The 23,136-nt window shown below is 43.1% G+C and overlaps 1 protein-coding gene across 1 annotated transcript in view; it reads left to right on the top strand.

Moving 5' to 3' along the window:
- RRM1 (ribonucleotide reductase catalytic subunit M1) overlaps positions 1–23,106 on the top strand; it is a 399,179-nt gene extending 376,073 nt beyond the window's left edge. The window contains exons 18-19 of the mRNA XM_085885025.1: positions 11,993–12,181; positions 22,421–23,106. Coding sequence (XP_085741151.1) covers positions 11,993–12,181; positions 22,421–22,573 — 342 coding nt within the window. The 3' untranslated portion in view covers positions 22,574–23,106. The remainder of the gene's footprint in view (positions 1–11,992; positions 12,182–22,420) is intronic.
- The last annotated feature ends 30 nt before the right edge of the window (positions 23,107–23,136 follow it).

Below are 23,136 nucleotides of genomic sequence, written 5' to 3'. Positions count from 1 at the left end.
AACAAATTCAATATTCCTGCCCTAACTACTACTGGGAAGGCAATGGCAAACCACCTAGTATAACCCTTGCCAAGAAACTGCTTCGGCAGCACCGACGCCCTGTAACAGAATATCATACATTAGAATCTGATTGTATTGATGCTTCAAATGTTGAGGAGATAAAATGTGTCCTTTTTTGTCATCAATTTTCTAATTTCATGCATTTCGACCAAGGTGGGCAAGGGGGGGTTGGGGAGTAGAATAAATGCACTTGTCTATGATATTGTTTAATGAAGCCGAAACAATTTATTTTTGGCTGTAAGGTGGTTCACTTGTTTGGTCTTGATCATGCTCAGCCTAACATTTTGGCTGTGATTTAATTATTGTACACAACAAATCTCTGGTACATTAATCTTTTTGTCATGTAAGTTGTCACAATTGAACATTAAAGCTTAGCAAAAGATGCAAAAGTCCTTCAGCCTCCACCGAGTCGAATGCTGCCTTTACTGTCGCATTGCTAAATACAGCGACATCAGTGGTGCAGATTTTCTTCTGCCAAATATTTTGTTTATGATTATTTAATGAGGAATAGGTCCTTTCTGACGGTGCTTGCATTCCAACAGAACAAAGTTGAACAAACAGAACATTGTGTCATAATAAAAGCAAAATGTAACTTTATTTTCCTGACCTGTGTGTGGATTGTGCTTTAAATTATTGAGTAATATCGATAATTCAGGAAAGTTTTAAAATGTGACCTGGACCTTTTTATTTCTAACTCCAGTAAGTTTTATTTAACAAATTAAAAAAAGATTCTGAAATTGCTGGTGGTCAGGCAGAAAGTGGTCCACTCGTTTGATCTTTGAATTCGTTGATCAAAATGGCCGATCTCACAGCACATTGTGAGATTGAAGAAGTTTTACGCCCACATCTGATGGATTTGCACCAGTCAAAGACTATTTATTGACTGGCAAGCATAACCTCACTTTCAATGCTTAATGCTTTCATTGGGCAGAAATTTGATAACTACTAACTGCTCTAATACATTTATCTCACCTGTTGCCATCTTCATTTTCAGCACATGCATGAAAGTTTGAAACATCTGTAGATGCGATAAAAAGCCTGGTGTTGGCTTAATGTCTAGAGTGGTTGGTGGACTTGGGATCCAAGGGTCCTGAGTTCAAATCCTGCCTGGCTGTTGAATTAATACCAGGTGGGGTTGACTCAGCCTGCCATTCTTCTGAGGTCAGCAAAATGAGTGCCAGCTTGCTGGTATCTTGCGTCAGAGTGGCAACCCATCCAGGATTGTTCCCAATAGCCCAGGAGACTGCTTGGGCACCACCAACGCTCTGCACAGAGTATGGGCCTGATGGATGGATGGATGGGGTAATGGTATGGATTGCGAACACTATGAAGACAAATCCTCTCCAAAAATCGTTTATCCATGTACATTGCTTTGTCTTCGAATAAATATCTTTTTTTTTAAGTTCTTGGTTATAATAAATATCTTGGTTCAATTTGATTCACCCCCATATTGTTCATCTGAGTTTATCTGTGATATTTTGACTGAGAGTGCACACTATAGATGGAAAGCGATCCATCTTTATCAAAACCTCATTTGAGTGAGGATGTACAGCTAAATATATATTTATTGCTTCTCTGTACTTGTGTTATAATTATCATGTGTAATCACTAGAATGATCATATGCCATCGTTAAAAATCCCCTTTCAGTTTTGATACCTGATAGCCCTTGCTGTGAAAGACACGAGCCTTCATCGAACAACCGTTCGAGAACAAGCACAACTGTGCTATAATCTGTACTTTTTATAGAAAAGGTCCCTCACCATTTGCGAAGACATTTCCATTGGCTCTTCTGCCTCTAAACGTGCTTGATGAGAGGAGCAGTCACAGTTTTGAAAGCCTTGTGAAAAACAAGGGGTTTTAAACCTTTTACGTCTGTGAGAGAGACAGACAGACAGACAGCACATGGGAACCTCTCTCTCTCTCTCTCTCTCTCTCTCTCTCTCTCTCTCTCTCTCTCTCTCTCTCTCTCTCTCTCTCTCTCTCTCTCTCTCTCTCTCTCTCTCTCCCTCTCCCTCTCCCTCTCCCTCTCCCTCTCCCTCTCCCTCTCCCTCTCCCTCTCCCTCTCCCTCTCCGTCTCCCTCTCCGTGTCCGTCTCCGTGTCCGTCTCCGTCTCCGTCTCCGTCTCCGTCTCCGTCTCCGTCTCCGTCTCCCCCTCCCCTCGTCTCCCCTCCCTCCGTCTCCCCTCCCCCTCCCTCCGTCTCCCCTCCCTCTCCCTCTCCCTCCGTCTCCCCTCCCTCTCCCTCTCCCTCCGTCTCCCCTCCCTCTCCCTCTCCCTCTCCCTCCGTCTCCCCTCCCTCTCCCTCTCCCTCTCCCTCCGTCTCCCCTCCCTCTCCCTCTCCCTCCGTCTCCCCTCCCTCTCCCTCCGTCTCCCCTCCCTCTCCCTCTCCCTCTCCCTCCGTCTCCCTCTCCCTCTCCCTCCGTCTCCCTCTCCCTCTCCCTCTGTCTCCCTCTCCCTCTCCCTCCGTCTCCCTCTCCCTCCGTCTCTACCGTATATTAGAGATACCGTATATTAGATATATCTACCGTATACCGTAATCCCTCCGGATTACCGTATATTAATCTTGCATTAAAATAAAAACTTACTTGGTATCATTCATACATTCTCAGTTTGTAAGTTATCAATGATAGTGTGGTTCAAGCTTAACAGGGTACGATGTACACGTCTGTTTTTTTATTATTATTATTATTATTATTATTATTATTATTATTATTATTATTATTTTTACCTCCACCACCGAATGTGGATGGAGGTTATGTTTTCACCCCATGTTTGTCTATGAGCAGGATATCTGAAAAAGTTATGAATGAATTTGGAGAAACCCGGTGGACAGGTTGGGTATGTGACGAGGACGAATTGATTCAATTATGGTGAAGATCCTGATCTGGATTATGGATACTAGGATTCTATAAGTGGTTTTACATAATTGAGGGATGGAGCCAAAAGCAATATAGAGCAAGATATTTCAAAAAAGTTGTAGACAGATTATGACAAAACTTGGTGTATGACTTAGGGAGGTGACAAGAACAAATCGATTCGATTTTCTTTAAGGTCCGGATGCAGATCCGGCTTATCGGCGGGATACAAAACGTAAACTGTTCAGCTTGGCGGAGGTATCCGCTCTACCGAGTGCCGTTCTCTTTATTATTGCATCCATTTGTCCGAATATGTGTTTATTTCATTCATTGTAAGCCTTGTAAATAATTTATAATTAGTAGATTCAATTTTTTTCTTATGTACAAGTTCAGTTGTTTTTTTTTTGTTTTTTGTTTTTTAACAAGGCCACTAACAAGTCTTGTGGTTCGTCACTAATATGAACCTCACCTGTGCCTTCTATCCTTTGACTGCTTCCTGTATAAATTGTTTCTTATTCATTGTTTATCACAATCTCAACTGCTGTTGAGGTTTATTAATGTCGGTAATTAAGAAGGACACGTGGGATCCCTCATTTTTATGTCTGTGCAAAATTGAAACACACCAAAAAAAAAACATTTCGTTTCTTTTTCAATTTCCTTTTGCGGAATCCTTATAATGTACTTGAGGTCCCTCAGGGTCTATGGTCCACCAGTTGGAAGACATTGTGCTGAACCATCATGGGAAAATACATCTTCACAGCCATTAAGGACCAATTTGCTTCGCCTTTCCTTGAGCTCGTCACCGAGCCCTTGCCCTTTTTTTGCCTTTCGATTTATTTATTTATTTTCGCCCTGACCAGGCATCGGCCCGGCTGGGGAGGGTTGATATTTTCGATACCGTCCGTCCATGACTACATGGATTTCTTTTGTATTCGGCGTGTAAGCAATAAATAATGGCTGCATTGAGGCATGTCAAATGATTTTGGGATATTTGCCAATTTGGAATTTTGGCAATTTTTTTTTTTTTAAACATTCCTGAGAGGTAATGGTGTATGCTTTTGGGAACCATTACTTGTTTATACCATCTCTACTACCAACACACAACTTTATTTTATTTGGCATGCAGCCCTTTTTTTGTCCAGATAACTTTCATTAACACCAAGCGTCCCCTCCATGCATGACTCACAAAATACTTCAACACCGCAACACGCATGCTGCCCTTTATAGGGTATTTTTGTCCATTCTCACTTTAGCAGCTTGTCACCTGAAGTGCAGTAAAATTTAGCCCCCTCTTTTTTCTGGACATCTTAAACTAGTCCCTCCTGGAAGGATCACGTGGCCAACCCTTCAGCTTTATTCTATGACCAACCTTTGGCAGAGGCAATGTCTGGAGCTTCTAAACATCACCACTTACCATGACTACTTTGGCTGATCACATTTTCAGACTTGCTTCCAAGGTAAAGTGCTGCTTGGGCACTGTCATGCCAAGTTTTACTTTACCCCTGTGCAATTGACTATCATGTACAAGGCCTTCATCCGCAGCGGCATCATATGTACCTCGCCAATGTTGGCAGGAGCAGCAGCATCCCATACGATCCTTATTGATATGAACACCATGGAGAAGAAGCACCCTTATACGAGCCCACCATAGTCTGGTTGGCACAATATATATATATATATATATATATATATATATATATATATATATATATATATATATATATATATATATATATATATTTTTTTTTTAAATCACGTTGGTGTTGGCCTCGCACCACCCCTTCCCTCTACCTCCTCTGTCCCATGGCAGTTTCTTCAGTCGAACATGTTTATCCGACAGTTCTCTTTCAGTGCTCCCTCCCCCACCCCTCCCAATATATTGGTGCTCTTCCCATTTACATTCCTTCATTTCTCTCATTTCCAATATTTGAAACCCTCCTCTTAACCCCATACCGTTGTTTTCCATGGTTTCCATTCACCAGTTCATGTTAAATTATACCTTCATGTGTACCGTTATTATTAGTTCCGCATTCTGATATCTTCAGTTTTTCCTCATCTGCTGTCCTAATAACCCATTGGCTTCAGCTCAATCATGAGCCACGATCCAAGTAGCGGAACAAAGCTATGTAGGTAGTTTCCTTCCGACATGATGCAGCTAGCAATCATCGATGCCATACATATTACAGCTGAACTAATGTACTGTTTCTGCATTGGAACACATTTGCTTTTGTGTCCTGTAATTTTTCATTTCTCCTCCCTCCTCCTTTCTCACCGTTGCCATCATGATGCCAAACACTATATGTATTGAAACACAAAATTTACTACTTCACAAGAACATTGCACCAATTGTTGGATTTGTATGACATTCCTGTGACTAATGGTCTGCTTTGCACACGGCATGCTGGGCAAAAACATATTTGAAACCCAAAGGTGACAGGGGCCTTCTCTGACGTATTGGATGGACTCGTGGACGTGACCCCCACTTTTCCCTTGGATCCATGAAGAAGTCACGGGTTCTGGGTCCCTCTGGGGAGAAGCGGAATACTGTGTGCAAAGTTTCCATGGGGCTCGGGAGACGTGAAAAACTGCCCAGAAAACAGATGGGCCCCTATCCACTGATCCCACCCGGGGCAGGTGGGATCATGTTGAGTGATCTAAAGCCACGCTTGATTATCTGAGCTCGAGTCTCCGAGCCCTTGCCCCTTCCCCTCCCCACCAATAAAAAAGCATTCGGTTGATTTTGATTGTTATTATTATTATTATTATTATTATTATTATTATTATTATTATTATTATTCTAACCTGGTGTTGGCTTCGCGGTTCGGGTGGTGGCTTGGGATCCTAGAAACCTGAGTTGAAGCCCCGTTGGCCGCTGAATTAACACTAGGGGGTTGACTCAGCCTGCCATCCTTCCGAGGTCGATGAAATGAGTACCAGTGCAGCAGCTAAAAGGCTGCACATGAAGGGAAGGGGTATCGACTGATTTATAAAAAAAATCTGGTATTGGTGTGGCGCAGGCATGATGGGCCGAATAGCCTTCTCCTGCGTATAATTTCCTTGTAATTATTATGTATTTATTTATTTTTACTCCTGCCACAAAAATTGCAACAGGGTTTGCTTGGATGTTTGTATACATCAAATGAAAAATAATTTATCGAATTTCATTTGTTGTTAATGTTGAACAACCAAGACTGTTGTCTTGTGTTGCGGTTTGCAAAGAGCTGGTTGCTTCCTCTCAGAGATTACAAGGTCTCGTAGGGTGACAATGCAGACTTCACTTGTTAAAGTAAAGGATCCTGACAGCTCTGGGCAATTTGGATGCTGTCACTGGTCAATTGCTCCCATTTCTCTTCCCTTTCCTACCCACCTCTCCCATTCTCTCTTCCTTTTCGTTTTCCCCATCCCTCTGTCACCGTCTTATTCTCTTCTCAAAGCAGTTACCCCGGGTACTTGCTTTGCCTGGCAAGCAGGGTGCTTTCCAAACCATATTACAGGAAATTGTATTCAAGTGGAAACTGGAGTATATTGTGTGTACCTTGTGATTAACTTCACACGTATGAGCTCAGGCGACATTTCAGTCTTCACTGTCTCGTTCTCTGCATTTCAACTGGTGAGCAATTGGTGCTGAAATTCTCGAGGACAAATGCTCATTTTCACGTTGTCGGTTTCCTTTTATGCTTAAAAAAAATCCTGATGACCTTGTCAGTGTGTCGCCCTTTATTTATTTATTTTTGAAACCAAAGTCTGAAAAATTTGTGTCGGCCTGTTATTGTTCCAATCTGAATTCCAGGTTCATGATGCATGGAACCCAGGTTTAAATCCTTTATACCAGATGTTTGTCCATTGTTTGCTATGGTAACTCGTATAAACATGCACCGATGTCAACACATGGCTGTCCTGTATGTGATACATATGTACAAGCTCCCCTATGAGACTTCGATCAAATTTATTTCCTGTCTTCGCGACAGTAATTCGATTAAAAAGAAGATGAAAGGAAATATCCCAGAGCCTCGACAGTGGAAATTGTATCGATTCCTGTGTGTCCTTCCGCATGCATGATTACACGAGGAAATATGCATGAACAGTTCTTGGTGATTCAAGTGGAAGGAAGTAATGTTAAGGCCCGGTCACACCTTGACGTTTTAGCCAGCGATGGCAACGTGTTAAAATTTATGTAAAACGCTGGCTTACGTTGAACTTTTGATGTTTTTTTTTAAAGATTCGGACGTATTCATAGCGACTTGGTCTTATGTATAACGCATTGGTAACTACACAGAACGTTTCGTTGTGTTATAGATAACTTATACCAACGAATGCTGAACCTGTTGGCGGCCTACACAACCGATGCCCAACGATAGTCTAACTTAGGCATAGCGCGTTGCACGCATCGCCGACGATGTCGTGGCGTAGCCTATTAAAAGGCTGACGCACAACGATTCGAATCATAACTGCCGTAGAAATGGAAGGGTCAAAATCGCGGTCACACCTTGGCGATCTTGCCAGCGTATGCCGACGTAACAAAAAGTGTGTCTAAAACGTTGGGGCACGTCGAATACGGTATGGGTAAGTTTGGTATGCGCGAGTAGAACGCTAAATACGCTATCATACGTCGTAGTAAGTAGAGTACGTCAAGAAATTTTGAACATGTTCAAAATTTTACGACGTACTCGGCGTATGACACACGTTCCGCATGCGATGAGGATAAGTTTTACACACGATATGCGGACGCTTACACACGTCCACAAAGGCTACTTATAAGCTACTCATAAGTCGAAACACGTCGCGGTAATGTCTTTTTTACGCGAAACTTATTTCTAACTTATGTTTGACGTGCTTTGAACCAATTCTTTACGTAGTCCCAACACACATCGACGTATGTAGACGTATTCCAATGACGTCTTCCGGTCGACAAAAAAAAAAAAAAAATGAGTGTGTTTCTAGCTTACAACTGCCATATAAAGACGTGTTCCCAGCGGTTTTGGGAATTGGTATATAAAAATGCTGCTCATAAAAGGGGAACCCAACAGTGTTTTCGAGTTCCTTTTTGAGTCGATGTCCATGTCAGCAGTAACATTATCAGTATCAGTATTAGTATTAGTATTAGTATTAGTAGTAGTTTGTTCATGTTGGCAGTATTAGGTGGGTGTGAGGGGGAGGGTGTGGGTTATGATGGATCATCCTTGCGTCCGCGTGTCCACGGGTAGGTTCATAGGCTGCCACTCAACGATTTAAATGGCTGCATCTCCACGATTGAAAGTAGACGCTTGCGCTCAACAATTGGATTTCTTTTACACTCAACGACTTTTAAACGGTACCACTTGTGGTGTAGCCTGCGGGCATGCAGGGCGGGGCATGATGATGGGAGGAGGGGTCGTCATGGTCGTCGGGTCTGCAAGTGATATAAGGTGTGCGCGCCGCCTGAGGCGCTGTAGTAATGATGGAGTCGCCCGGCTTGTAAGTGTGCTGAGTACGTAATAAAAGGACGGTGGTGGGCAACGTACGCCCGCGCTCCCGCTTGTGCAACACAGCTCGGCTCGACTGTTCCCTCGCTCGTGCCTGCCTGCTAAGCATCTTCTACACGACACAATACCACTCAGCTAGTTTCATTGTTTACAATGAACGATTTAAATTGCTGTCACTCGCCTTTGTTTTTTTTTTGTTTTTTTGACGCTGGGGTTTGGAAATTTGAAACGTTTCTTCTGAACGTGTTAAAACGCTCAAACTCGACTATTTTAAATAGACGCTGCCGATGGACAATTGGAATCATAGCCAAGCCAGACATCGAAGTGTGAACATCCTCGTCATGCCGAAGAAAAGTTTGAAGAATGCTGCAAATAAGTGTCCTGGCCGTAGCCGTGGACGCTGTCGCAAGGACGATCCATTATACCGACGTCTTTCAGCCTATGATTAACTTACAAGTAGCATGTGTTGACGTCTGTCAACGATCGCAGACCGTGCCTACAACTTATGGCCAGCGTAGCGGAACGTGTGAGTCATACGCTGGCATACGTCGTGAAATTTCAAGCATGAAAAAATTTGAGGACAACCGAAAAGTACAACGTTTAAAGCCAACGTACAACGATGTATGGCAACGTACTACGACGTATGCCAGCGTGCTCTCAATGTTATCAAAACTTACACATAACATATTCAACGTGTGCCAGCGTTTTAGAAAAAAAATTCAAAAATCGGCATACGTTGGCTTAAACGTCAAGGTGTGACCGGGCCTTTAGTTTGGATTAATTCATTGGTGCTGTAATACTTTTATTTTTAGCCTGAACTTGCTTTTTAATGGTGGATTCCAACTCTTGATGTTGTTGTATTTTCCAGCATTACACGTGTCTGCAATGTTTTTACCCTCGCCAAAGGAGAGGGTATTGCATTTGGGTCTGTTTGTTTGTTTGGTTTGTTTGTCCGCACATAACTTTCGTGTTTTTCTCTACATTCGCTTATCAGATTGTTTTCACCAGAGATGTGACTACTCATGTAGAATGTTATCATGATAATTATGATGTCATAAGTCACGTGGTGTGGCAGCCAGGTTGGAAACACTTTGGACCTCTGTATCTCTGAAACCGCACCAAAGAAAAAATTTAAACTTTGTGCAGAGCAAATACTCCTCATGGGGAATGAGTGATTTTTTTTGATTTTTTTTTGTAAATGATGTCCTAGTACCCTCGTTATCACATTACAATTGCATATTACACTACTTTTGATCAGTATGAACATTTTTGAGGTCATCTAAGGATAAAATGGTCAACAGAAAAAATTTGTATTTTGCAATAATAACACTGGGCTGCATTTGAAATATTTTTTTTCAGAGGTCAAGGTTTTCTCAACGGTTCCTATATGTTTTTTGCATGCTGAATTCAGAAATGTATCTAATTTCGCTCAATCAGGTCAAGTTTTTCAAACCAGGTCAAACAAAAAATGCTATCTCAATTTTAAGGAAAAAAAAAATCAAAATTTTTGTTAGTACACTTATGACATATATATATATATATATATATATATATATATATATATATATATATATATATATATATATATATATATATAATGACACACAAGTACACTTAATGTGGAAGAATGTGCCTTCTCAATTACTTTCATTTCAATTTCAGAAAAATATAGATAAATCGTTGTTTCTGGCAACACCCAACTTCAGTCGCTCCAGCAGTCGCTGTTTTCCTTCGTCTTTTTAATGTTGAATTTCACATTAACGGTATAGGTGACAAAATTCTTGAAGTAGGTGACAACTGCTGCCTGACTAGTACTTGTGCGTCATTTTATTTATAGTTTGTACATTTTCTGTCAATTAAGTCTGATTTTGAATTTAAAAAAATGCTAATTAAAAAAACAAAAATTTTGATTATTTTTTTCCTTAAAATTGAGATAGCATAAAAACTTGACCTGATTGAGCGAAATGAGATACATTTCGAAATTTAGCATGCAAAAAGCATTTGAGAACCGTTGAGAAAACCTAGACCTCTGAAATGACGCAGACCAGTGTAATTTGTAATTAAAAAAACGATAGCAGGCCTATTTGTGTTTTATCAGTCATGTCATTCAGCAGTCATATTGCTAAAAACAAACAAAAAAAAAACCTTCAAAAATCTTATTCTCTGAAGTGGCTTTACAGGTATGACTGCCTATTCATGAGGAACAAAAGGTTCACACATATGGCATCATAGGTCACATGGTTTGTCAGGCATTTTGGATTTACCCTAAAGCCCATAAAAATTTTCTCCACAACGGCTGCATAGATCGAGGGGAAACTTCACATAAATGTTCCCCAAGCCATGGGTGTGCAAGTGTGTTAAGGAATAATTGAGAGGTCACATGGTTTGGCAGCCATATCGGATTGAAGATAAATATTAAATAATGTTTACTCTGGAACCACTTAATAAATTAACATGAAACTTCACAATTATGATCTAGTAGTGATGGGGAATACATGTTTTAAATTTCATCTTGATCAGATGCATGGTCTGACAGCCAGAACTATGTAATTTATTATTATTATTATTATTTTTGAAATAAGGCTCATTTGGCTGTTACCAAGACGGGTTTGAGGGTCGAGGAGTGGCAGCTGAAATGTATATCCATGTTTCTCCTGATGACTTCATCTTTGCTTTTGCTTGTTCGGGTTTCTTCTGATTACTCCAATGCAGGACTGCACCTATTTGGTCTTCCATTGGATTTGAATTGAATTTATTTTAATCCCATTCCAAATTAAATTAAATAATAATAAACATCATGGGTCAGGTGTCCAATCAAAGCGGGACGTCTTGGTACCCAGTCATCACTGCCAGCAGTTATAGAGTGTCAGTTCTAATTATGTCTCATTAATTACATAACACACCAGAACACAAACGCCACACAAAATACACCACACAAAACTACACAAACACCACATAAAAGTCCTGGTGAGGGTCTGCAATCTGTGATTGCTCTTTTTCTTGTTTCCTAATTTTTCACAATATCCCAATTAATAGCACTGTATGCAAGTATCTGGTTCTGTTTGAACTCTGCACTGAAGCTTCACCAGTTTTTTTATTTATTTGTACCTATCCAAAGTTTTGGAAGTTTAAGGAGTACCCATCTACAGCTCTATCCTGCTCTTTTGTTCCCTTTACGTTCCCAAGCACATTCCCTCAATAATTGTCTGGAGTTGGTTTGTTAATGTTCACCTTAAAGGTACCACATGTTTTTAACTTGCCATTTGCAAATGGGGGGTCTTGGTTGAATGTCAACATACGTCGATCTTGAGGGAGTTGGGGTTGGGGGGGAAGGGGGGTGTGTTTCTTATCTAGCTTCAATGATTGCCTCTGAAAATTGTATTTCTGGATACTCACTGGTGACCATGCACCAGACATTGAGCGAGCCATTGTTGTTGATAACAGAAGTTCTGAGAAACATGTATAAAGAGATCTTATTCTCTGTATTTGAAGGTTAGCTCAGCTTGCAGAGATACTATTCCTGCTTGGGAAAAGCAGAGACCTCCTTTGGGACTGCATGTGGAGAAGGGCAAAGTGGATATTGATAGAAATGTGCCATATCTTCCTGACTCCCTAGGCCTTGGAAGATGTACCGGATGATTTGAAAAATCTGTACAAGACAGTGTGGGAGATCTCCCAGCGGACAATCATCAGTATGGCAGCAGATCGAGGGGCATTCATTGACCAAAGCCAGTCCTTGAACATCCATGTGGCAGAGCCGAACTACGGGAAGCTCACTAGCATGCATTTTTATGGATGGAAACAGGTCAGTGCCACGTCGTGTGGTTTTTTTTCTCTCAGTACTTTCTCATTGTTGTTCGCCTCATGTTCTTGTGGTTGTACCCTGGCCTTTAAATTTCTCAAGCTATGCAAGGCAATACACAATCGACAAGAAAAGTAGCAATTCTGCCCATCGAGCTTGCAATGCACCCCACCCCCACTACAAACGCACAATGCACACATCACAAATAGGATCATAAATCACCACGTGGAAAGGAGGTAAAAACTGGCTTACAATCATTGACGAACGAGCAGAAAGCTATTACTGGTGTTGGTGGGGATGGTAGTTGTAGTTAGAAAACCAAAAATACATGTCTGAGATTTCAATCATTGGTCACTTGCCTGATTTCTTTGTCCAGATTGCAGATATCACACTTCGCATCCCCTTTACTTTAATAGACAATCAGTCGCATATGAGCAAGCGTGCAAGGTCACCTCCAAGGGATGCAGCCATTGCTCACTTGACCGTGCATAACATGTAGAAAGTGCAGCCATCACCTTTCTCATCAGAATTTTAGTGTGCCAAACATGCAGTACACACAAGCTTGCAGTTCTCGACACAAGTACACACAAAAATAAAAATGTCATATATATATATATATATATATATATATATATATATATATATATATATATATATATATATATATATATATATATATATATATATACACACACACATATATATGACATTCTCACCTTTCTCAGAATTGGTATTTGCTCTTCTTAATACATCAAATCACTCCCCTCCACCCCCCGCAATATTTCATTTTGGAAAAGGTGAATGCAAAATGGTGTCTCAACATCGCATCTGTCTTTCCTGGATTATGTGGCATATAAAACTCTCAAAAATGGAATTTCCTATAATGAGGCCGAAGCACATGATCTGTTGCTTTCACGTCGCAGGCAGGTCAGTGGTCTGTGTCTGTTTTATACCATCACTTCCCCAACATTACTCCCTCTGCTCTCTCAGTCCTCTGACCCTCCCCAGCAACTCCAGGATATACACATTCTTCCAGTAACCCCTTGCTGCTTAAACTTCCAAAATACAGGCTGATTGCACAGCTCAACTTCTCACATTTATCGAACCATCTTCCAAAGTCTGTTCTGTCTTGCTCTTTCCTCCAAAGGCTTCAAGGAAGCAGGAAGCAGTGCACCGCTATTTCTTGTCATCCCCAGTTCTGGCACATGATCTTCATTACCACCATTAACCTTTCCTAACCGAACCTTTGGACTTGCAAGTTTCAGTGCTCCCTCCATCCCCCCCCCCCCACCCTTCTTGGCCATTGACTTCCGAGTCATTCATTCCCTTGATTGTCCCACTGTCAGATCTATCTCTACCTGAGATCTACCTTTTATCTTCTCCGCTACCCAAATACCACTTTCAATTATTTATTTACTGATGTACAGTACCAGTCAAAAGTTTGGACACACCTACTCATTCAAGGGTTTTTCTTTATTTTTATGATTTTCTACATTGTAGAATAATAGTGAAGACATGAAAACTGAAATACCACATATGGAATTATGTAGAAACCAAAAAAGTGTTAAACAAATTAAAATATATTTTATATTTTAGATTCTTCAAAGTAGCCACAATAGACCAAGGTGCTCGATGAAGCCAGCGAAACATTGCGCTGAGACCGGGTCTGCTCTCGCTTTTTTGCTCAAATTAGCAGTCGATCTTGTTTGTTACTTTTTGGTGTTAGGGCTGCCTCCTTAAAAATGTGTAATCCCAACCACCCCAATCTTGTTCATATATATATATATATATATATATATATATATATATATATATATATATATATATATATATATATATATATATATATATATATATATATATATATATATATATATATATATATATATATATATATATATATATATTGTTGCGAATTCACGCCCTCGCTCGCGCTCGCTGCTGGGTGAACCCAGCGCGGTTCCCAAAATAGCTACGACAGCGACCCGGCTTTTGTCTCTCTGTCGCCATTCAATCCACGCACACCTGCATGTCACGACGCTCACACACCAGGACATGACATTCACCTCGGGAGACGCGGCTGCATGTTCGCACATGCCCACCGTCATCTCCCTCACATACTGCTCTCACACACACGGTCTCTCTCACACTCGGCCGTTCACTCACTTGTGCCGTTTCCCTCACACACATCATACCACTCGAACACGCGGGGGCACTCACCCGCGGTGCCTCATCCACACACGGCGTGCTGGGAAGCACGCACCTCGGCACTCTTGCCACCACACCACTCGCACACCGGGGCGCACTCGCACCTTGCATCACACACACCGGGACAACACTCGTAACCACACACACCGGGACATTCACGCTGGGGATTCGTGTCACCTCTCGGGGTTCCGGGGTCTCTATACCCCCCAAGCTGCACGTGCACCTGTTCACAGCACTCGTCCCCTCGAACTCGCTCGACACGACCGAACCCGCCTGGTCGTGAGTCGCCTCAAAGGGGCATACTCCCTCCCCTCGTTCCTGGAGGAGGCTATCCAGCTGCTCGCACCGGGTCTCCAACCCGTCCGCCAGCTCCCCCTCATGGTCCTCCACTACCTCAATGTGTGTGTGTTCGTCACTAACCCTGTCCAATTCACTCTCTATCTTCCATGTCTCTGGCAATACTTTCATTTCCTTCTTTGTCTTTGTTACTTCCCTCGTCTCCTTTTTTATTTGTGTCTCCTTTTTCAGAGTTTGCCCTAATTGTTCTTTCATCCGACGAGTGGCGTCAATCAAGTCCTGCACCACCAACATTGCTCCTTGTGGTGCTGTCACACATCCCACCTTATTACGTTGTTCTACTTCCTGGCTCTTTCTCAGTCGTTCCTCCCCTCCCAACTTCCTGAGTTCTTCGTTCTCCCTCCAGAGTTTTTCAATCTCCGTGGACTCCAATCTTGCTCCCCGTTTTAGTTGTTCAATTTCGAACTCACATTGTTCTTGTTTTCTACCCCACAGTTTCTCCTGCTCTTCATTTCCAATCTCATCGTTTCTTTCAATTGGCTCATTTCCTTCCTGTGTTTCATTCGCTGTTCTCTCATTACCCTTCCTTGTTTCCTCTCCTGTCTTTCCTTCTCCAGTTTCGTTGTTTGCTTCATTTGGTTAATCTCCCTTTTGTGTTTCATTTGCTGTTCTCTCACTACTCTTCCTTGTTTCCTCTCCTGTCTTTCCTTCTCCAGTTTCGTGGTTTTCTTCATTTGGTTCATCTCCATTTTGGGTTTCATTCGCTGTTCTTTGTCTATCTCCTCACACTCCAGCCTCACCTATTCTTTCAATTGGTCAACCCAACCTCAGCTTCATGTTCTTTTTGTTTTCTATCCCATTGTCTCTCTTGTTCCTCATTCTGCAATCTCGTGGTTTCCTTCAATTGACTAATTTCCTTCTCCTGTCTCATTCCTTGTTCTTTCAGTACTCTTTCTTGTTCCTTATTCTTTAATCTGGCCTTCGCTTCCAGCTGTTCAATCTGTACAGTGTGGTTCTTTAACATTTCATTCTCCGTCCTTGTTCTTTCTTCTCTCACCATCCTCAACTCGTTTTGTAATTCCGTCTCTTTGTTTTGGTGTTTCTGCAACTCGGAAGCTTTCTTTTCCAATTCCTTTCTCATCTCCGCACACTCCAACCTTGCTTTGGCTTCTAATTGTTCAATCTTTTTAGTGTGGTTCCTTAACGTTTCATTCTCCGTTTTCGTTCTTTCTTCTTTCAACGTCCTCAGCCCGTTTTGTAATTCCGTCTTTGTTCTGGTGTCTCCGTAACTCAGAAGCTTTTTTTTCTAATTCCGTCCTCAATTTGCATGCTTCTTCACTCATTTCATCCCTTCTTTCCACTGCTTCCCTCCTCAATTCGTCCCTTTTTTACTGTATTCCTTTAGTGTTTTTTCTGCCATTCCTTTCCCATTCTTATCTCCCCTTCCAGGATTTCTCTTTTAAACTGGCTTGCCCTTACCTCTCGCTTCAGTAGTTCCAATTCCCCATCTTGTTTTCGTTTTTCCTTTTCTTGCTTTGTTTTCCTTTCTCCTTCCTCCCTCAATTCTCCCTGCAGTTCTTTGAACTGTTCAGACTTTTCCAGCAATTCTTCCTTCCTTTCCTCCAGCTGTCTCTCTCCTCTTTTTATCTTCCATTCTAGGCTTTCTCTTTCCTGATTGACTGTTCTTATCTCTTCCTTCAATTGTTCCAACTCCCCATCATGTTCACATTTTTCTCTTCCAACTGTATTTCCCTCACTCTCCCCTCCAGTTCTTTGAACCGCCTTGCTTCCTCCATGAGTTGTTTTACTTCCAAGTCGTGCTCCTTTTGTTTCTTTTCGAGCTCGGTTTTCCATTCTTCCTCCCATTGTTTCCTATACTGGGAGATACCAATCTGCTGTTCCTCTATTCTTTTGTTCAGTTTGCTCTTCGCATATTCCAACTGACGGGTATAAAACACTACCAAATTCTTTTTCCCAGATAGTTTGTCGACTCTGTTGGCCAAGTCATGTTTTTGCCACCGAATTCGTTCCAGTAAATCGTCCAATCGCTGTGTCCCCCCGTACACGTAATTTTTCTGAGGCTCGTACGCGTGCCGTTGTGACTCGTCCACTCCACTTTGCACCTCCTCGATATATTCTTCATGACGCTTCACCTTTTCCAAGACATCCCCCAATTGTGCTTGAAGCCTGCCAAAGCTCGCATAGTCATCGTGCCACACCTGCCATGGCACATGCCGTGACCACGTGGCTTGAACCGGTGACTGGGAGCTCACGCCTCGTGCTGTGCCGTTAGTTGTGCTATTAATATCAACCCGCTCCGTGTTGCGCTGATGTGCGATCGCGCTGCCATTGTGCGACTCCGTTTGCCAGCAAAGTTCGTGCTCAAGCTGCTCCCACTGACCACAGTTAGTGGTGGGGTTATAATTATAAAAAGAACCGACCTGGGCCATGGATCCTACATTTCTACACATATACATTTCTACCCCCGGCACCCGCTCGCCTTGAGACACCATCTTATTTCTCGTAAGGGGTTAATTTAAATCGCTCGTAATTTGGAGGGAATCGGGGGTCGCTCCTCTCACCCCTGGACCGATTCCCCGTGAATTTAGCTTGGAGGCGGGGCGGATTCGAATCCCACTCCCAGACAGCAGTGTTGCGAATTCCGCCGGCGTGCGGACAGCCACGTCACTCGAATCGCGACCGCGTCGCCCACCGGACGGACAATTCAGTCGTGACCCTCTCAGAACAATGCCGGGAGCTAGTCACGGGTGGGGGTTTAACCCCACCACGACCGTACCAATTGCCCACCTGCACAGGATGGGGTTGCTTGCCAAATTCGATCTACCTGAGTACCTGCACGGATGGTCGACCGGGCGATCGTACCATGCCACAGGCCGACTCCGGACACGAATCGCTTAAGCGGTCCGTTCCGTGCTGCAGTGATAACCGAGCGGTGTTATCGTCGGCCTCGACGGTTCCGATTAATTTCCGGGCGTATTAAGCCCACTACGAATCCTTTATGTGAAGCAGGATGGAGGGTCAATAAAGAAAAGATGAAGCGAAACGGGAAAACAGTTCACACAATGCACATTTATTTCCCGGCACACGGAAAGCACACATATACAGCCATACAGTCAAAATGCACCTATAGCAACCAAAACAAAAGCAACAACGACGCAGAGTTACTACGGACTACGCGCACACACGGCAACACATATACAGTTCTACTTTACAGACGGTGCCAACGCACATTTACTCAAAAGCAAAGGAAAGAAGCCACCCTCATAGACAAGAGGGCAGACGGGCCTGTAGGCCAATATGTGCGCGTGAACTGAAGGAGCGGCCAGGCCCGCGAGACTGGGGGGGGGGGGCGCGTCCTACCCGCGTCCTCGTGACGCGTTGCCGGACGAGCCGCAGATGTGGCCGCGTGGCTGTGCCCCGACTCCGTGCTCCTTGGCGGGTTTCGTTGGCACGACGTTTGGAGTGGGGTCGGAACGGTGCCCCCTTGTTGCACTATCTCAGCGCAGGGGAAAGGGGGAATTGTTGATGCCCTGGGGGAGGGAGAATTGCTGGCTGGCTTGGGTCCCGCGACGAGCGATCCCACACCGCGACCTCGTCGCCGACCGCCGTCCTTCTCGCCTCGGACCCGAGCTCCTTGGCCTCTTCCCACAACTCTTCTCAGCCGATTCCAGAACCCAACTCGATGACACTCCAATGACTTCGCCACCCGACTCGACTGACTTCATTCGCCTTGCGCTCGCCTTCTTATAGGCCGTCAGGAGCAGTTAATATGCAAATATCCGGATCAGGATGACCTTGGGGGCGGAGCCACGCTCTCCCATTGGTCGGAGGAAAGGGGACGTGAATCTCCCCTGATCTTAGAATTTGCATATATCGATTTCACACAGACGCGCCTGGAGGCGGAGCCAAGCCGCTCCGCACTTGCTAATTGGACGGAGGGGAAGTGGGCGTGTAGCGTTCTTGATCCGAATTCTCCCTCGGAAAGGCCGCTATTTGCGCTCGCGGCTCGGTGCGTTCGGCACCAATCGCTGAACGGGCCCGAGACAGCCCGACGCTCAGTGTTCACAGGTGGTGCGGGAATGGCCGTAGAAGGAGAGAGGTGAGGGTGGTGGAGGGTTTTCGGTGGTGGTTTGATGGTTATGGTGCCGTTTGGGAATGACGGTGATGCGATGATGTGGGATTGAGTTGTGAAGGTAAAGTTCATGGCTGTTGGCGTTGTTGTTGTTGTTGTTGTTGTTGTCCGAGGGTTGGAGCGTGGTTGCAGTTGGTGACGATGGCTGGCGTGGTGGTTGTTGTGTGATGGCAGTTGAGACGTGGTTGGTTCAAAATAAAGATAGAACAGAAAAACGGCTATCTCAAAGGATCGCAGCCCGAATGAATCACATAAATTCCCTCTATACAACGGGTTTGGGGCGAACTACACAGGGACTTAGAGATATCTCACCTACGGGCCCTTCATGGTGTAATGCGAATTTCCACAGCCGTAACAATATTATATATATATATATATATATATATATATATATATATATATATATATATATATATATATATATATATATATATATATATATATATATATATATATATATATATATATATATATACACATACACATACACATATATATATACATATATATATATATATATATATACACATACACATACACATACACATACACATACACATACACATACACATACACATACACATACACATACACATACACATACACATACACATACACATACACATACACATACACATACACATACACATACACATACACATACACATACACATACACATACACATACACACACACATACACACACACACATACACACATACACACATACACACATACACACATACACACACACATACACATACACATACACATACACACATATGCAGTTAAACCCTTGCTTTCCATGGGTTTTGGGTTTGGTTTCCACAGTTTCAACTACACAGATAATTTTCTGTATACCCTTCTGTTTTTACGCATGTCTGGTCTCGCTTTTAGGTGGTATTTTTCCCCCCGGTGTGGTCGGTATTCTTCCTTTGTTTAGTATTCTTCTTCCTCCGCCATGGTGCCACTTGCACTCGGTGGTGTTGCGGTGTGGGTGGTAACTGAGACACGCAGTGTGTAAAGTATTGCACTCATCTCTCTTCCCGTCAATACTGCACGCAGTGGAATCGTAATGAATTCCTTTTTTTTTTTCGTTATTTTTGCGCTTCGTGATTTTTCATTTTTTTTTTTTAACCAAGGCTTCCGAGAGGAAAACTTTCGCTCCTGCTAAACCACGTGCAAACAAGTCAAGGAAAGTGATTTATTTGACACGAGCAGAGCCCACCCATCGCTTCACTGACGAACCAATTAATCATCCTGTTTGCCAATTTCCAACCCCTCCTCACCCCACCCCTCACTCTAACCCCTCCCCCCTCACACACCCCTCACCACCCTGGCCACATGTCCCTTGCTGCTAAAAAATGTTTCCCTGTCACAATGTCCCTGGCTCCCTCTGGTTATTTTTCCCCCCACTTTGACAGACCCCTCCATTTTGGACGAGAAGGAGAAGGAAAGGAAGACAAATTTACCCGTGCATAAGAGTGCTTTAATCCTTCCCCCATCCTAACGGCCCGCTCCTCTCCCCTCTTTGCCCACTTCACCACCCCCCCACCCCCTGCCATCCCGTTCGTCCTGATGTCCCTTCCTCTTAGAAATGTCTCACACATGATGACAGGCCTGTCCATTTTGCAGGGGGTTGGGGGGAGGGGTGAGTAGAAGAGGACAAATTTATCAGTACCCATGTGAAGAGTGCTTTAACCTTCACATTGCCCAGGTAAAAAAGGAAATAAAATACCCTCTGCTACCACCACCAGGTGGTGCTACACAGCACACATTTACAGAGAATTTATGCCACACCGCCCTTCCCCACTCCCAGGTGAGGCCATGACCACGTAGGCTGTTACCCCCTCCCCCAACCCACCCCACACATGCAAAGTGTTGTATTTGTACCCCTAGTTTGGAGTTTGTCACCTTAAAGATGTGACCGTGCATAAGGAAGAGAGAAAGAGTGAGACACACACACACAATGGTGTGTGTGTGTGTGTGTGTGTGTGTGTGTGTGTGTGTGTGTGTGTGTGTGTGTGTGTGTGTGTGTGTGTGTGTGTGTGTGTGTGTGTGTTTTTTGGAGGTTTTAGCGAAACTTGGTCCGGCACGCACTTCACTGGGCAGTCATTATGGTGTTAACAAGTCCATTATTGGCCGAATAAAGAAATACGCAGAAAACATCGGTTCGTGAATGATCTGCTTTTATGGCGCACGTGTTGGTAACTCCCATAAACCACTCCAGTGCATGATGCGTGAGTGTATCGGTGAGAGTTCTGAGCACAGAACCTAACCCCCTTTTTTCCCCCAGGACCTTGGTCTTGTTTTATCATGGGCAAAAAAAGTGAATTTTGCTGAGGTAACTTTTCACTAATTTTATGCTCTTGAGGGCTGTTGGTGTTTGTAGCAGTCGTCCCTCCACACCCCCCCACCCCACTCCTTGACTTGTATGCAAAAAAACCCCAGAAAATATTGTACGTTTTACTGGGTTTGGAGTAGTTTCTTTGAAAGGCTTTGTCATTAAACAAAGCCGATCCGAATGGAGCCAGGCCGGGTTTCGTTGCCAATCCGATACGTCATCACGAGTTGGTCTCCTAAAAGCCAAACACGCTTGCCGAATGCCTTAAGTTTATTCATTCAAAATTGCTCTCAAACATGAGGTTTTTGACACAGAAAGTGCTTCAGTGAAAACCCTCATCGATGAATTTAGCTGTGACAATAAACAAAGTACCCCAAATGCGAAAGATACGGAGCCAGAATTGATTAATCTAACTGTCAGTGATGAATCTTCTGCACCACAAGCGTGCTACATATTATTCAACCGTCTCATCTGCTGTTTCAACTTCGGCTACCCCCAGAAAATTCATAATTCATTACATAAAGGTCTTCATTTTGGAAGTGGTGATGCACTGTGTTCTGAATGGCTGCATCGGGTGAATCCAAATACACAGAGTATGAGGGGTGGGGTAGGGGCCAAGGTCGGCTCCCAAAGTGGAATTATATAATCAACATGCAACGTTCACAACAATAAATATACAAATAGGTTGAATTGCGTTTGACTCGTTTATTCCACGTCCAACATGGCACCTGTCATTTTCTGCACGGGGCGAATCCAAATACACAGAAAATGAAGGGGAGGGGTGGTAGGTTCGGCTTCGCTATTGGGGTTCAGGCGAGGGCACAACACATTGTGTGTTGAACACAAAGGCATCCATAAAAAATATTTCAAAAATTTTAATTAACGACATCCATTAACCGGAAGTATCGTTTATCTGGAACACCTTTGGTCCCCACCATTCTCAGAAAAAAGAGGTTCTACTTTCTTTCTGCTTCCTTCGACTCGTATATTATATACCCCGGTTCATACAGTGAGCTCTTGTTCAGATGAATGTTCCTCATATACATGACATAGACAATTTGTCCAAACCCAGAATTATCATGTTTTTTTTCTTTATTTATTATTGTTGTCATTTCTTTCCCCCACATCGTAAAACACAGTAGCTTCGGATGTACACATGACATAAAGCTATCTTGTATGTGATCTTGAGCATCAGTGGCAGTTTTCCCTTTTTCCTCTAATCGTCTGACCTCATCTGCAGGGCTTGAAGACCGGCATGTACTACCTTCGTACAAAACCAGCAGCAAACCCTATCAAGTTCACTCTTCAGAAAGAAGAGTTGCAGGAGAAGCAGCGCGCAGACATGGTCTGCTCTCTGGAGAACAGAGAGGCCTGTGCTAGCTGTAGTGCTTAAGAATCATGTGCTGTTATTGGCAGTGGAAGCTATTTGCTGGGCTTCCTTGTGGTTTGCTTTTGGTTTTCTCAGGGCTCACAAATCATTTGCCCACTGACTCGTCGTTTGCTCAGGCTGGCTCGTCTTCAACTGTTTTCTTGAGCTAATTTAGTCGAGAGATCACCTGACTCGAACAGTAGCCAAAAATCAATTGCATCAACTTCCTTTCTTGTCCTTTCTCAAAAGTCTAACCAATGTTTTTTTTTTTTTTTTTTTTTTGATATTGCAAATGAAAAGCATAAATCTGATAAACACAGGGAAAACTTTTGGAAAGCTTGAAATATTTAGGATTGTTGCAAAAGCACGTTGTTCATATCAGTCCTTTAAATTTAGCTATTTTTCTATTGGTGCATTTCATTCCATGGCTTTATTTTTGAAGCTTAATTGTCCATTCATTAAATTCCACTCGACCTCACAATTGATATTTCCTGGTTCCTTGTTCGTATGAGTTGCATTGAAAGTTGCAGTGAAATAAAAAGAAGTTTGAACAAGAACCTGACTTTTAATGGATAAAAGCAGGTCAC

Source organism: Eptatretus burgeri, chromosome 6, assembly GCF_056783735.1.
Source record: "Eptatretus burgeri isolate ZD-2024b chromosome 6, Ebu_testis_v1, whole genome shotgun sequence".
Taxonomy (NCBI): domain Eukaryota; kingdom Metazoa; phylum Chordata; class Myxini; order Myxiniformes; family Myxinidae; genus Eptatretus; species Eptatretus burgeri.
The sequence above is the reverse complement of the archived record's forward strand: the minus strand, read 5'-3'. Positions and strand labels throughout refer to the sequence as shown.